This window comes from Pristiophorus japonicus, chromosome 6, assembly GCF_044704955.1.
Source record: "Pristiophorus japonicus isolate sPriJap1 chromosome 6, sPriJap1.hap1, whole genome shotgun sequence".
In the NCBI taxonomy this organism is placed as follows: domain Eukaryota; kingdom Metazoa; phylum Chordata; class Chondrichthyes; family Pristiophoridae; genus Pristiophorus; species Pristiophorus japonicus.
This window is the reverse complement of record NC_091982.1, coordinates 182,232,224-182,247,456: the sequence shown is the minus strand read 5'-3', so window position 1 is coordinate 182,247,456 and position 15,233 is coordinate 182,232,224. Positions and strand designations below refer to the sequence as shown.

Here is a 15,233-nt window from a genome sequence, read left to right as displayed (position 1 = left end):
ATAAAGAGCCATCATCAATAATAAATGATAAATACATCAATAAATCAACCAATAAATCAATTTTACAAAATTAATAAATAAAACATTTTCTACTTACCGTCTGCAGCACCGGGAGCCCTCCAACAGCATGCTGGGATGCCCCCCCCCCCACCCCCAGTGTGTCTCTGTCAGTGTCTCTATCTCTCTGTCTGTCTGTGTGTGTCTCTCATTCTCTGTCTGTCAGTGTCTGTGTTTCTGACAGCGAGGGGAGGGGGAGAGAGGGGGGAGCAGAGGGAGGGATGGGGGAGAAAGGGGGAGGGGGGAAGGAGATGGGGGGGGGAGGAGAAGGGGGAGGGAGGCTGAACGGGCCGGGCCCGAGACTTCGGGCAGAGCCCGTCCCCAGCACCAGATTTACAGGTAGGTGGCGTTGGGTTGGGTCGGGTCGGGGGGGTGGTGGGAGGGAGGTCGGTTCGGGTCGGGGGGAGGGAGGTCAGGTCGGATCCAGGGCGGGGGGGGGAGCGGGAGTCGGGTCGGGTCCAGTCCGACGGGGGGGGAGCGGGAGTCGGGTCAGTCCGGGGTGGGGGGGGAGCGGGAGTCGGGTCGGGTCCGGGGGGTGAGCTGGAGTCGGGTCCAGTTGGGGGGGGGAGCGGGAGTCGGGTCGGGTCCAGTCGGGGGGGGAGCGGGAGTCGGGTCGGGTCCAGTCGGGGGGGGAGCGGGAGTCGGGTCGGGTCCAGTCGGGGGGGGGGGAGCGGGAGTCGGGTCGGGTCCAGTCGGGGGGGGGGGGAGCGGGAGTCGGGTCGGGTCCAGTCGGGGGGGAGCAGGAGTCGGGTCGGTCGGGTCCGGGGGGGGGGGGGAGCGGGAGTCGTGTCGGGGGCGGGGGGGGTGGGGGAGCGGGAGTCAGGTCGGTGTCGGGTCCGGTCCGGAGGCGGGAAGCGGGAGTCGAGTCAGGTCGGCAGGAAGCAGGAGCTGGCCGTGGGAGGAGCCTTATTCATGCAGCCCCAGTGAGGCCATTCGGCCAGGGCTAGGGGCTGCGTGCTTCGGGCCCCTCCCACACAGTTTCGGGCGCCTGGAGCTACTGCACTTGCGCGCCCACTGTAGCGTGCATGTGCAGAGGTCCCGGCACTGTTTTCGGCGCAGGGACCTAGCTCCGCCCCCTACAGCTCCTGCTGCGCTGCGCCGAGGGCCAGAGGACCTGCAGGGAGGTGGAGAATCTGGAGGGTTTTTTTAGGCGCACTTTGTGGCGCGAAAAACGGGCGTCCAGGTCGGGACTGCGCCGTTCTAGGCGCGGCTCGAAACTTGGGCCCTATATTTTGGTTCAACTTAACAGTATTAGTATCATAAATATAAAGTGTACTGTTGAATGAACACATTTTAACTTTTAAACTTATTTGTTTCACATTTAATTTAAATTTATTAAAAATAACCCCCCCTCCCAAAACAAAATCACAAAACTGACACAGGACAAGCAAAGAACTAAATCTTCCACAATGTCCTTCCACTAAAGATTTGTAAGTTCAACTTTGTTATATTTCATAGTCAGCTTTTAAAATTCTGCCTTGTAAATAAAGGGTCAGTAAAAAATATATATTTCATGTGGGATAATTGGGGATAATATTCTACTGAAAACTTTTAAAACCAATTTAAAATTATTTTTAAAATGTAACTGAGATCTACAAGATGAATTTTATACTGTTCAGTTTTCTCCAGAATGGTATGTGCAGATTTTCCACCCAGTGACCATTAATGAGCAGAATTGTAACCTAAATGTAATGTCTAGATACAGTGAAACAATTTAAAGTATCCTTTTAACACAAACTTAAATACAATCTGAGTAATAAACTATTTTCTATATCAAATATAAACAATTGTAAGAATAACAATGATGCAAAATGAACTAAATTTTCAAAGTAAAATCTAAGCTTCTAAACCAGATGTTAATCTTGGTGTAATTTGATTCTATCAGCTTCAGTTAATGCCACAGACACCATGCCAATCTCAATTCTGATTATATCACTTGTTCTTTTCATCAATTACATCATTGTGTAAAATCAAATACCATGTGAAGCTGAAACAGAAGCAGAAATCTTTAGGTGATTAAACAGCTTAGGCCCACTTATTCCTATGGGTGTTAAGTTTAAAGAGAAAGTAAATGTGAGTCAACAGAGGATCAAGACTAGCAAAATGACTTAAAGGATTTTTATTTCTGCTCTGAGTCTTGCCCCCATACTATAATATGTTGATGGAAGTTAGCCAAAAATTGCTTGTTAAGACTGTTAAGCCCCCCCCCCAAAGAAAATATACAGTGCTGCTCTATAATTCTATAAGTTGGACTATGTGGTGGCCCAGAAATGCTGCTGACAATACTGGTCCTCAACTGCTCCTCTGCTTATCCATGCATGCCACTGCTGGAGGCCAGCTCCTCACAAGGCTCACTGATCTTTGGAGCGTGGAAGAGTATAATTTTATACCATTAATATTTAATTATTGAGTGAAATCTACTTAGAAGTTATTTTTGTCAAATAGGTGGACACTGATTGGTTGAAGGAGGCTTCTTAAGATTGATCTTTAATGATTACAATATATATAAGCAAATCAAGAAATGTATATGGAATGTGTTTACGATTGTTACACATAGTACACAGCACACAGAGGTTATCATCCCTCAATATTGGATAGAAGATTGAAGTTAAAATTGTGCCAATATTCAGTTTTCACAATCTAAGTTATCAAAATCATTTGTTAATTTATTTCAAATGAAATCAGATGCCAATGTTTGATGCTAGCATGTTTTCCAATGAATATTGCTCATCAGAATTTGTAGCAATTTTTCCTAAAATTAAACCAAACTTTACACTCAAGAGAAATTTTGGTTTGTTGATATTTTTGTAGAAATGCAGCATTTAAAAAACAATTTAACAACTGAATTTTCAAAACAATTTTTTCATTCAATAATAATAGCAACTTACATTTATATAGCGCCTTTAATACAATAAAACATCCCAGGGCGCTTCACAGGAGAGTATCAAATAAAATTCATGAACTCAAAGTACAATTAGGCCTTTCATTTACCAATGTAGGAAATATACTGACACTCACCAAATATTGAATTGCCACGAAGTGTTTTTCCACCAAAGGAGAACACATGCGAATGATCTGCAGTTACAATGCTGAGGGTGTCAAATTCACTTGTCAAGTGACTAGCTCTTTCAATAGCATTATCAAATTGAACAGCTTCAGATAAAGCTTGTACTGCCGTTCCATCATGGTGTCCATGATCAATTCTCCCACTTAGAAAAAAAACATAAAAATTGACCCCCAATTTAGATACAGCATACAGTCAAGATGGAGAATAAAGCTCCTTCCTCAAAAGTGTGCCTTAACTACAACTTCACAACTGTTTGGGCTAGATTCAAATCCAGGCTCCCAGTTGGTGATAGGACAATGTTCCAACTCACTGGCCAAACTGGCTGATAAATGCAATCATTATACAGCACTGGCTTTTAAATGTAAAACCATAACGACAATTTCCATTACAGTCATTAATGATGCCAAGGTGTCTAGCATCATCATCCACAACTTATACTAATCTATGAGTATGAACTACCAGACTAACAGTAGCCAATGCTCCATCCTCCAAAAATTAGTACAACTCCAATGATGGGAAGATGAATAATACTTTGGGATACTGATTTAGGACTGGATAATTATTCTGGAAAACTATAAACTACAATATTTTCTGTCAAATGCGAAAAAGGTTTAAACTACTTATCTTCAACAAAGAGGAAAAATCCCTTGGGATTCTTATGAAGAATTTGAATGGCTTTTTCAGTCATTTCAACAATAGATGGATCCATCGTCTTATTTCGATTTAACTCAAATTTCATATCCTTGGGTTCAAACAAGCCTAAAAAACAAAACAAGATATTATGTAATTTATTCATTATTTAGTAATACTGAATATTGGTGAAGAAAGGTTCATCTGTAAAATGCTAAAAAGAGCGAGCGATGCAACTTATTTTTAGCCTACCTCAGGGTTTTAACACAATTAATCCACTTAATCCATACCATACTGAACAAACAAGAATGCTTTAGATCATTAGGATCTATGTGCTATTGTGCTTCTTTCTGATTTTTTTCCCTTACTTACCCAGAAGTGACCCACCATGATCATCTGATGTGTCCTCAATGGAAGTTCAGCAGCCTTCCAGCTCCCAAGCTGTAGCCACTGGGGATACACTTCGTAGGAGTACTAGGTTAGGTAATCAAGTACATAAAATAGGCACTAAAGGGTTTCACAAAGATTATTGTTAATTTTCCTGTTAACAATTATTCACATATGGAATAAAGTTGGCGTATTCTTTTTTTCTGCACTTGGTGTTATTATTTGTAGTCAGGAGAGGGCAAGGCATATAAAGCTGGACTTAAGGAGAGCAATTAAATGGTGGTACCTGTAGTAAGGATGGTGGTGATAAGGATTGCAGGACTGTTAATGTATTTGGGCTGAGAGGAATGGTTCACGTGAAGCGCTCTTGGATGATTTGCTCTCCGAGAGCACTGACAGCCATGGTCACTTTCGATAATGCTGCTCCTGCTCTTCTTCCTCTTCATGCTACTCTTCCTGCTCTTCTTTTTGCTCCTCCTCCTCGCCACTTCTTGCTGCCCAGGTGGTGGTAAGGGCTGATTCCTCTGCATCACAAGGTTATACAGCATGCACCGGATGACCACAAATCTGTCAACACGGTCAGAGATGTACTGTAGAGTTTCTCCTGAATGGTACAGGTAGTGGAAGCATTGCTTGAGTATACCAATAGTCTGCTCAATTATATTTCTGGTGGCGGCATGGCTCCCACTGTAGGTTAGCTCTGTGCCTGTGTGAGGGTTCCTGAGATGAGCCATCAGCAATGCCTGGAGGGGCTACCACTTGTTGCCAGTAGACAGCCTGTGACTCAATGGTCTGGTTGGAATAAAGGTGCCACAGAGGACAGGAAATGTCAGCGCAAATTGACAAGGCAAAATTGGCGTATGAACTGATGTAAATAGGATGTAACTTCTGATATGCCGCCACAGGAAATTCCACGCCATTGAATCTAGCTGTGAGAGCCTGGGTGCAGCATGCCCGTTCCAAGGTAGATTACAGAGTGCAGATAGCATGTGAGATGGCACTACACAGGCTGCAAGTGGAGTCCTCTATACTTTCAGTCATAGAGCTGAAACACCATGGCAGGCCTTCCAACAGCTCGTATAACTGTTTGTATCAGGCAAGCCTTTTTTTTTTCCTAGCTTGACCCCCAAAGTCTTCATCTCTATCCTCCTTAGCGGAGCTGGGAGAGGGCTCACCCTCCGGCGAGCTGCCTCTGCCACCAGTATCTGCTGCTATTCACTAGTGCTGGGTGCTTCATTACCTGCAGACTCCGATAGTCTACTCTCTAACACAGCCTGGGAGCCAATCTCTGTGCTGGAGCTTGAGATTGATGCAGCGTATGACGGTGCCTCCTCAGAAGGATTCTAATCCTCTGAGGTCTTCTGCAAGCTATTGCTGCTGAGAAGGACCCTGAAGAAAGAGAAAAGGGACTAGAGTTAGGATGGCACTGAAAGGCTAGACAGTCACAGATAACAGCCATCACAATGCAGCTTGATATAATCAAGCTGCTTAATTGTGCGTTTTTCTGAGCTTCATGAAAAGTTGTAAACAATAGTTAGAGACCCTGTTCAGATAAGTCACTGACCTCAAACTGTCTATTCTGACAGTTCTGGAGGCACCACTGATTTCCAGTACTTGCTGCTCCAACAGCGACAGCACCATGAGGTCCTCCCCTGCTCCTACTCGGCTCCCTTGTGTTCTGCGCTGCCTTGTCCTGCAGAGACAGACAGGGCGTGAATTATTGAGTGTCTCCTACAATGGAGAGTGCAGTTGTATGGGGCTTCTGCTTGTTGTGCAGATGCTCAGAGGGAGAAGAAGCAAGATTCAATCAGGATGGGGAGGTATTGAATGGAAAGCACGTGTCCGAAGCTGAGATGAAGGGATGGTCATATGAAGAAAGGTTGAGCAGGTTGGGTATACTCCTTGGAGTTTAGAAGACTGAGAGGTGATCTTATTGAAACATATAAGATTCTGAGGGAGCTTGACAGGGTAGATGCCGAGAGGATGTTTCCTCTCATAGGGGAATCTCGAACTAGGGGGAATAGTGTTATATATGCAGACTACAGATATACTCCCTGTGCAGTCACTGTATAGTTGCATAAGATGGATACATGTTACCTAATGTACTATCAATAAGGTTTACACTGTGTATATAGTATGCTGGCACCACTAGAGGGTGCAACTGGTGGAAACCGGGGTTTCCTGCCTCTGTGGCAGAGGCTGTCCAGAGAGCACTGCGGTGGGAGACCTGAGGGTCACCTGCATAGGTGTGCAGGGCCCAGTATAAAAGGCTGCCCACCATGCTTGTGCCTCACTCTGGAGTTCTGAATAAAGGACCAAGGTCACTACAGTTTGAGTACAATTCATTGCCTCGTGGAGTCATTCATAAGTGCATTACAGACATAACAACTGGCGATGAGAATACGGACTTTCACGCGATTATGGCTATCTTTGGCACACTAAAAGACTTCGCAGAGGGTGATGATTGGGATGCCTTCATGGAAAGGCTCGAGCAATATTTCATGACAAATAATTCATGGCAGGGGAGACGGACATATTGGCAGAGAAGCGCAAGGCTATACTGCTGACCAGTTGTGGGCCCAAAGTCTACCGCCTGGTCAGGGACTTGCTGGAACCAACAAAGGCCAAGGATAAGACATACGATGAGCTGACTGAACTAATTCGCGACCAACTAAAACCAAAACAGAGCATCCTCATGGCCAGGCACAGATTCTACACTCACCGCAGACCTGAGGGTCAGGAGATTGCAAAATATGCGGCTGACCTCAGGAGACTTGCGGCACCGTGTGACTTTGGCACGCACCTCAATGAAGCATTGTGAGACATCTTCATTATGGGAATTGGCCACGAGGGCCTCCTTCAGAAGCTATTATCTGCCAACACCACAGTCAGCCTGCAGAAGGCCATCAGCATCAGTCAGGCATTCATGACCTCGACCTGCAGTACCAAGCAAATTATTCATCCTGTGGACTCAAACCTGGCAAGTACTGTACACAGAATGGTGCCTTTCACAGGCAAGGCTGTAGAACGTGGCTCTGTCCAGGGCAGAGAGCACAGACCTCAGGGTTCCAGAACTCAGAGTCTGCCAAGGGGTGTGTTATGTCTCAAATAAAATGATGTAACTGAGTACTGTAGATGTGAGTAAGTGTGACCTTAGTTCCTTTATTCTCACTCCAGAGTGCCCGTACAGCATGGAAGGCCTGCTTATATACAGGGCTCCCAAGGGATGCTGGGATCCCTTGGGATTCCAACAGATATGCCCTCTGGTGGTGGTATAATACTGGTTACACAGGGTTGCATACATAACATCACTCCCTCCCAAAGTCAAATGTACACTTATTTACAGAGGTGAGACGATCTGGGGCATTTCGCTCCCGAGTCGATCGTCTCGGTACAAACGCAGGTGTAGGTGAGTTGGTTGGTCCTTCGCTGGGCTGCTGTGCAGCTGGCCTTGCTGGGCTGCTGGGGATGGTGCGTTCAGCTTTGTGGTCAACCGTGATGTCGGTTGCCACTTGTGTGCATGTCAGAGGGTCGAAGTTGGTGGTGTCCTCTTAGGGTTGCTCGTGGCTGTCGGTGAATCGCAGTTTGGATTGGTCCAAATGCTTTCTGCAAGTTAGTCCATTTGCGAGTTTGACCTGAAACACCCTACTCCCTTCTTTGCCTATGACTGCGCATGGCCATTGTCGCTGACAAGAACATCAGGCAGGCCGTGCGTGGCAAACATGGCTCGTAGGCTTTCGATGGTGGCAGTGGATGTGCTTACAGACATTATTACACACTCAATCCATTTTGAATAAGCATCCACAACAACCAAAAACATTTTGCCTAGAAACGGGCCAGCAAAGTCAACTTGGATCCAAGACCACGGTTTGGAGGGCCATGACCACAAACTTAGTAGTGTCTCCCTGGGTGCATTGCTCAGTTGAGAGCGTTGCATTGGCGCACGCATGACTCCAAATCTGAGTCGATGCCGGGCCACCATACAAGGGATCTAGCTCTAGCTTTTATCATTACTATGCCTGGGTGGGTACTGCGTATGAACTTTTCCCTGCCTTTCTTAGGCAAAACCATGCGATTACCCCACAAAAGACAGTCCGCCTGTATGGACATTTCAGCTTTGCGCCGCTGGAATGGCTTGATCTCTTCATGTATCTCCGCTGGGACGCTGGACCAGCTCCCATGGAGGACACAGTTTTTTTTACAAGGGACAGTAGAGGATCCGTGGGCCATAACAGGTGACTTTTCATTTTCAAATGCATCCATCACCAAGAGCAAGTCTGCAGGCTGTGCCATTTCCACCCCGGTGGTGGGCAATATTAGCCGACTGAGAGCATCAGCGCAGTTCTCTGTGCCTGGTCTGTGGTGGATTACATAGTTATATGCAGACATCGTGAGTGCCCATCTTTGGATGCGGGCAGAGGCATTGGTATTAATACCTTTGCTCTCAGAGAATAGCGATATGAGCAGCTTATGGTCAGTTTCTAACTCGAACTTAAGTCCAAACATATACTGGTGCATTTTTTTTACCCCGTAAACGCATGTCAGAGCTTCTTTTTCAATCATGCTGTAGGCCCTTTCGGCCTTGGACAAACTCCTGGACGCATAGACGACCGGTTGCAATGTTCCCGATTCATTTGCTTGTTGTAACACACACCTGACCCCGTACGAACACACATCGCAAGCTCGCACTAAACGTTTACATGGGTCATACAGAACAAGCAGTTTGTTGGAACATAACACATTTCTGGCTTTCTCAAAAGCAATCTCTTGTAATTTTCCCCATACCCAGTCATCTCCCTTGCGTAGCAACACATGTAGAGGTTCTAGCAAGGTGCTTAACCCGGGTAGGAAATTACCAATATAACTGAGGAGTCCCAGGAACAACCGCAGCTCCATCACGTTCTGTGGTCTCAGCGCGTTCTTGACGTCGGTGGGTCTGATGTCGTCTGCCGCAATTCTTCTCCCTAAGAACTCAACCTCTGGTGCCAGGAAAACACACGTCGAGTGTCTCAACCTGAGTCCCACACGATCTAGCTGACTTAGATCCTCTTCCAGGTTCTTCAAGTGTTCGATGGTGTCTCGACCTGTGATCAATATGTCGTCCCGGAAAACCACGGTGCACAGAACCGACTTTAGCAGGCTCTCCATGTTCCTTTGAAAAATCGCCGCAGCTGATCGAATCCCAAACGGGCATCTATTGTAGATGATCAGACCTTTGTGCGTGTTGATGCAGGTGAGGCCTTTCGAAGATTCCGCCAGCTCCTGCGTCATGTAGGCCAAGGTCACGTCCAACTTGGTGAATGTCTTCCCTCCTGCCAGCGTCGCAAATAGGTCGTCTGCCTTGGGTAGCGGGTACTGGTCCTGCAGCAAAAAACGCTTAATCGTTACTTTATAGTCCCCACAAATTCTGACCGTGCCATCGTCCTTGAGGACCAGAACAATCGGACTGGCCTACTCGTTGAACTCCACCGGCGCAATGATGCCCTCTCATTGCAGCCTATCCAGCTCGATCTGCACCTTCTCACGCATCATGTGTGGCACCGCCCGTGCTTTGTGGTGGATGGGTCGTGTACTGGGAACCAAGTGGATCTGCACCTTCGCCCCTGAGAAACTTCCGATGCCTGGCTCAAATAACGACAGAAACTTGCTCAGAACCTGGGCACATGAGGCGTCATCGACGGACAAAAACGCTCGGATGTCGTCCCAGTTCCAGCGGATTTTTCCCAGCCAGCTTCTGCCGAACAGTGTGGGGCCATCTCCTGGTACAATCCATAGTGAGAATTCGTGCATTGCTCCATCATAGGAGACTTTTACTGCTGTGCTACCAATCAGCTCTTTAGTGTAAATTCTCAGCTTGGTATGAATAGGGCTCAGCTTGGGCCTGTGTGCCTTGTTGCACCACAGCCTGTCAAAGGCCTTTTTGCTCGTGATAGACTGACTCGCCCCCATGTCCAGTTCCATGGATATTGGAATTCCGTTCAGTTCGACTTTTAACATGATCGGTAGACATTTCGTGGTGAAGGTGTGTACCCCATACACTTCTCCCTCCTCGGTTTGAGTCTCCAGTTCAGTTTGATCTGCCATGGATCGGTCTTCCTCTGCAACGTGGTGGTTTGCAAGGTTTGCAGCTCGTCTGCACATTCGCTGGAGGTGTCCCATTGTTCCACAGCCTTTGCACGCATAGTGTTTGAAGCAGCATTGATGGACTCGATGATCACCTCCGCAGCGCCAACAGGGTATCAATTGCCTCAAAGGTCAGGTTTGATGGTGGACTCTGGGTCATCTGAGGTCATGCAGCTGCAGGCGTGTACGTTCTGCCATGTGCATTCCCGCCTGAAAACGATGTTACTTTGTGTACAGTACTAGCTGAAACCTCTTTATGTTGCGAAATTTGTTTGGTGTTATCGCTGGGGGACATAAATGCCTGGGCTATCGTTATGGATTTGCTCAGGTTTGGTGTTTCAACAGTCAATAGTTTGCGAAGGATAACCTCATGGCCAATGCCAAGCACAAAAAAGTCTCTTAGCATTTGCTCCAGGAATCCATCGAATTCGCAATGTCCTGCAAGGTGCCTTAGTTCAGCGACGTAGCTCGCCACTTCCTAGCCTTCTGACCGTTGACATGTGTAAAATCGATACCTTGCCATCAGAACGCTCTCCTTCGGATTTAGGTGCTCCCGGACCAGCGTACACAGTTCTTCATATGATTTGGCTGTTGGTTTCACTGGAGCAAGAAGATTCTTCATGAGGCCATAGGTTGTTGCCCCGCAGATGGTGAGGAGGATCGCCCTTCGTTTGGCAGTGTTCGCGCTCCCTTCTAGCTCGTTGGCCACGAAGTCGCTCCACGAAGGCCTCCCAATCATCCCCTTCTGAGAATTTCTCCAGGATGCCAACAGTTCTCTGCATTTTCGCGTGGCGGTTCATTATCTCGTCGCCAGTTGTTATGTCTCAAATAAAGTGATGTAACTGAGTACTGTAAACGTGAGTAAGTGTGACCTTAGTTCCTTTATTCTAACTCCAGAGTGCCGGTACAGCATGGGAGGCCTGCTTATATACAGTGCTCCCAAAGGACGCTAGGATCCCTTGGGACTCCAACAGGTTAGCCCTCTGGTGGCTGTATAATACTGGTTACATAGGGTTGCATACGTAACAGGGTGCTAATCGAGTAGTACCATGCTGGCATTGCAGAGGAAACCATAGGGCTCACCAGTGTCGGTTTGGTGAGTACGTATGCAAAGCCTATAACACGAAGGGCCACCTCCAGCATATGTGTAAAAGAACTACGACTCACCGTCTAGCAGAGGAGTCGGTAGATGACTTTGAATCCAGCGGGGAGTATGATGATTTGGCCAGAGAGGCAGCTCAGCCCCAAGAAGAAGTGTATGGAGTGTATACCTGCACCACCGATTGTCCTCCAGTGAAGATGGAAGTCGAGATAAACAGCGTTCCAGCCTTCAAGGAAATGGACACAGGAGCGAGCCAGTCAGTGATGAGCCAGAATGCCTTTGAGAGGCTATGGCATGAAAAACGACCCGAGCTAGTTCCAGTACAGGAAAAGTTGCGCACCTACATCAAGGAGCTGATCCCAGTCCTTGGTAGTGCGGATGTAAGTATAATCCATAATGGCATGGTGCACAAATTACCTCTGTGGATTGTTGCAGGTGATGGTCCAACACTACTCGGAAGAAGGTGGATGGGGAAGATCCAGTAGAAATGGGAAGACTCCAGCAATCGATGTCCCCCGTGCTCAGAGGCAGAGCAAAATCTCACCTTCACTTGGGCCAGGCACCAGAGAACAGACCAGCACAGCACCTGAGGCACAGACCATCCATCACGACTGCATGGCAATGATCTGACCAGAATGACCTAAAAGTACCTTCCCGGCTCCAGTGGCAGGACTCCTGGGGAGGAAGATCGAATTCACAGGCACTCTTCCAGCTTTTGTGGCAGATTCGCGGGAGAGAAGGATCAAGGCAGTCGACCTCGAGGACAGAGGCAAGGTAGCGTTCCTGCTGCAGCGAGGGGCAGCGTGGCTGAAAAAAAAATGGCCGCGGCAATATCACGAGGTGCAATGCTGAGGGACCAACACGTGGTGTCTAATAGAGGATCTGATTGGGGTAAAGTCAACAGGGTTCTCTTAAAGGAGACCTGCAACCAACTGAACTTAAAGAGACATTGTATACATGGTAATCAATCTAACGAACTGATTAAGATTGTGAACAAAATGTTGTTGCGAGATGCCGGTACCAGTCCTAATGTAAAGAACAAAATGTTGTTGCGAGATGTCGGGAATAGAGTGTCCCCAAAAGTAGTAAGCGAGCAAATTCAGGAGGGTAAAGGCGCTGATCCTGATGCCCTGCCCCAGGTGTCCCCACAAGTTATAGGCCAGCGTCCTCAGGAGGTGAAGGCACTGATCCTGATACCCTGCCCCATGTCTATCCCATGCTGCAGGCACCCGATGGCACTATTCGCCACGGACCTGGAAACGAAAAAGACGGCAATATGCGCAGTCGGCCGCCGTTGCCCACCACCCGGGTGGAGACGGTGCAGCCCCCAGACCCAGTCACTACCTCGGTCATGTCTGGGAGCGAAAGGTCAGAACCAACAAGTTCCCCAAACTGGACCTGGAACAGCTAGGTTCCCAACACCGTTATAGAGTAGGCTGAAGATTCTGCAGCCCTCAAAGGAGGACAGGGAGGCCACACATATCTGTGGCTCTGCCCACCACTAGGCAACGGCAAAGGCCCTGAGTCCTGGCTAGGTGAGCGAACCAAGCCCACCCCGCTAGCAGGGGGTGCAGCGCCGCTATCAGATGACTAGGGCCCCGTCTGGTTGCTCTGGAACCTGCGTCCTCGCATATCTGACTGAACCATGAATGCAATCTACCCAATCCTGGCGCACGACCGCAAAACGTAACGAATGTAAGTCACTGAACCAAGGTGTCATAATACAAACTGTAACTTCCTTTCTTTGTACTTGCACTGTGTCTGATCCTGTATGTTAATGTAACGGGCCTGCTGCATGATCTCGCTGTGGGGGAGGGGGGGAATGGATGTATGTAGCCATGGATACACACATGGATCACACCCAGAACCCACTGGATCCTCCGCTGCATCATCGAACCATCCAAACTGGTAACCACTACCCAATTTTGTGGCAAAAGGACTTGGGGGCTAACAGGGAGAGAGCCAAGCCAAAGCACAGCCAAGGTGCAAAGGCTATTGGCACTCAAGTCTGGGGAGAGCTAAGCCAGAGCACATAGTGCAACGGTAATCGGCACAAAGGACTTGGGGGAGAGTGATGTTATATATGCAAACTATAGATATACTCTCTGTGTAGTCACTGGAAAGTTACCTGATGTACTATCAATAAGGTTTACACTGTGTATATACTATGCTGGCACCACTAGAGGGTGCAACTGGTGGAGACCGGGGTTTCCTGCTCCTGTGGCAGAGGCTGGCCACCAGAGGGCACTGCAGTGGGAGACCTGAGGGTTACCTGCATAGGTGTGCAGGGCCCAGTATAAAAGGCCGCCCACCATGCTTGTGCCTCACTCTGGAGTTACGAATTAAGGACCAAGGTTACTACAATTTGAGTACAACACATTGCCTCGTGGAGTCATTCCTAAGTGCATTACAGACATAACACAACGTTTCAGAATGGTTGCTCATTTAAAACAGAAATCATGAGGAATTTCTTTTCTCAGAGGGTCATGAATCTTTGGAATTCTCTACCCCAGAGAGCTGTGGAGGCTAGGTCTTTGAATATATTTAAGGTGGAGATAGACAGATTTTTGAATGATAACGGAGTCAAGGGTTATGGAGAGCAGGCGGGGAAGTGGAGTTGAGGCCAGGATCAGATCAGCCATGATCTTTTTGAACGGTGGAGCTTATGGTAGGCTCTAATGGCCTACTCCTGCTTCTATTTCTTATGTCTTATGTTCTTATAAAGCATGTTGAGGTAGGAGCCACGAGAGAAGCTGCTGGTTCCACAAAGGCTGGCAAAGTGAGAAGATAATGGTGCAAGTGGCTGCTCTGAAGAAGGTAGCAAGCAAGACTTGATTATATAAAAACAGAAAATGCTGGAAATACTCAGCAAGTCAGGCAGCATCTGTGGAGAGGGAAAAGGAGTTAAGTGGAAAATGTTAGCGATGTAATAGTTTTTAAGCAAGTCATCATCATCATAGGCAGTCCCTCGAACGAGGATGACTTGCTTCCACGTGGGTTCACAGATGTTTCAATGAAGGACCCGATATTCCAGTCCTGAACTCCAATTGAATGGGTGGAAGATGCCTGTGCGTGGATTTTTTTAACGTGTAGTGACTGTTGCACATCGAAAGGAGGAGGAGAGGAAAGAACAAAAGGGAAGGTCTATGCTAGAGTCGAAGGCATGAATGATTAAATGACAAAAGGGATGGTGCAAGGCAAAGGGGGGTGGTAATGGGACAATGAAAGAAACAAAAGATGGGTCTAGAGGAGCTATAAATGGCAATAGCAGAATCATTACAAGCACCTGCTGTCAGAAAAAATGGAAGCAGTGGTGGTGATCTGAAGTAGTGGAACTTGATCTTGAGTCTCGAAGGTTGTAAAGTGTCTAATCAAAAGGTGAAGTGCTGATCCACAAGCTTCCGTTGACCTTCATTGAAACTGTGTAGCAGGCCGAGGACAGAGATGTCAGAGTGGGAATGGGCGGAAAATTAAAATGGCAAACGACTGGAAGCTCTGGGTCACACTTGCGGACTGAACGGAGGTGTTCAGCAAACCGATCACCCAACCTTCTTTTGGTCTATCCAGTGTAGGAGGGACTGTATCGTGAGCAGTGAATATAGTTTACTACATTGAAAGAAGTACAAGTAAATTACTGCTTCACCTGGAAGGAGTTTTTGGGGCCCTGGACCACGGGAAGAGAAGAGGGGAAAGGGCACGTATTGCATCTCCTGCGCTTGCACGGAGAGGTGCCGTGGAAAGGAGAGCGGGTATTGGGGATAATTGAAGAGTCGACCAGGGTGTCCTGGAGGGAATGGTCCCTTCGGAATGCTGAAAGAGGAGGGGAAGATGTGTTTGGTGGTGGCATCAAGCTGGAGGTGGTGGAAA

The 15,233-nt window shown here is 47.6% G+C and overlaps 1 protein-coding gene across 1 annotated transcript in view; it reads right to left on the bottom strand.

Moving 5' to 3' along the window:
- LOC139266233 (intestinal-type alkaline phosphatase-like) overlaps nt 1-15,233 on the bottom strand; it is a 54,810-nt gene that overhangs the window by 3,295 nt on the left and 36,282 nt on the right. The window contains exons 9-10 of the mRNA XM_070884062.1: nt 3,745-3,883; nt 3,076-3,266 (exon numbers count right to left, since the gene is read on the bottom strand). Coding sequence (XP_070740163.1) covers nt 3,076-3,266; nt 3,745-3,883 — 330 coding nt within the window. The remainder of the gene's footprint in view (nt 1-3,075; nt 3,267-3,744; nt 3,884-15,233) is intronic.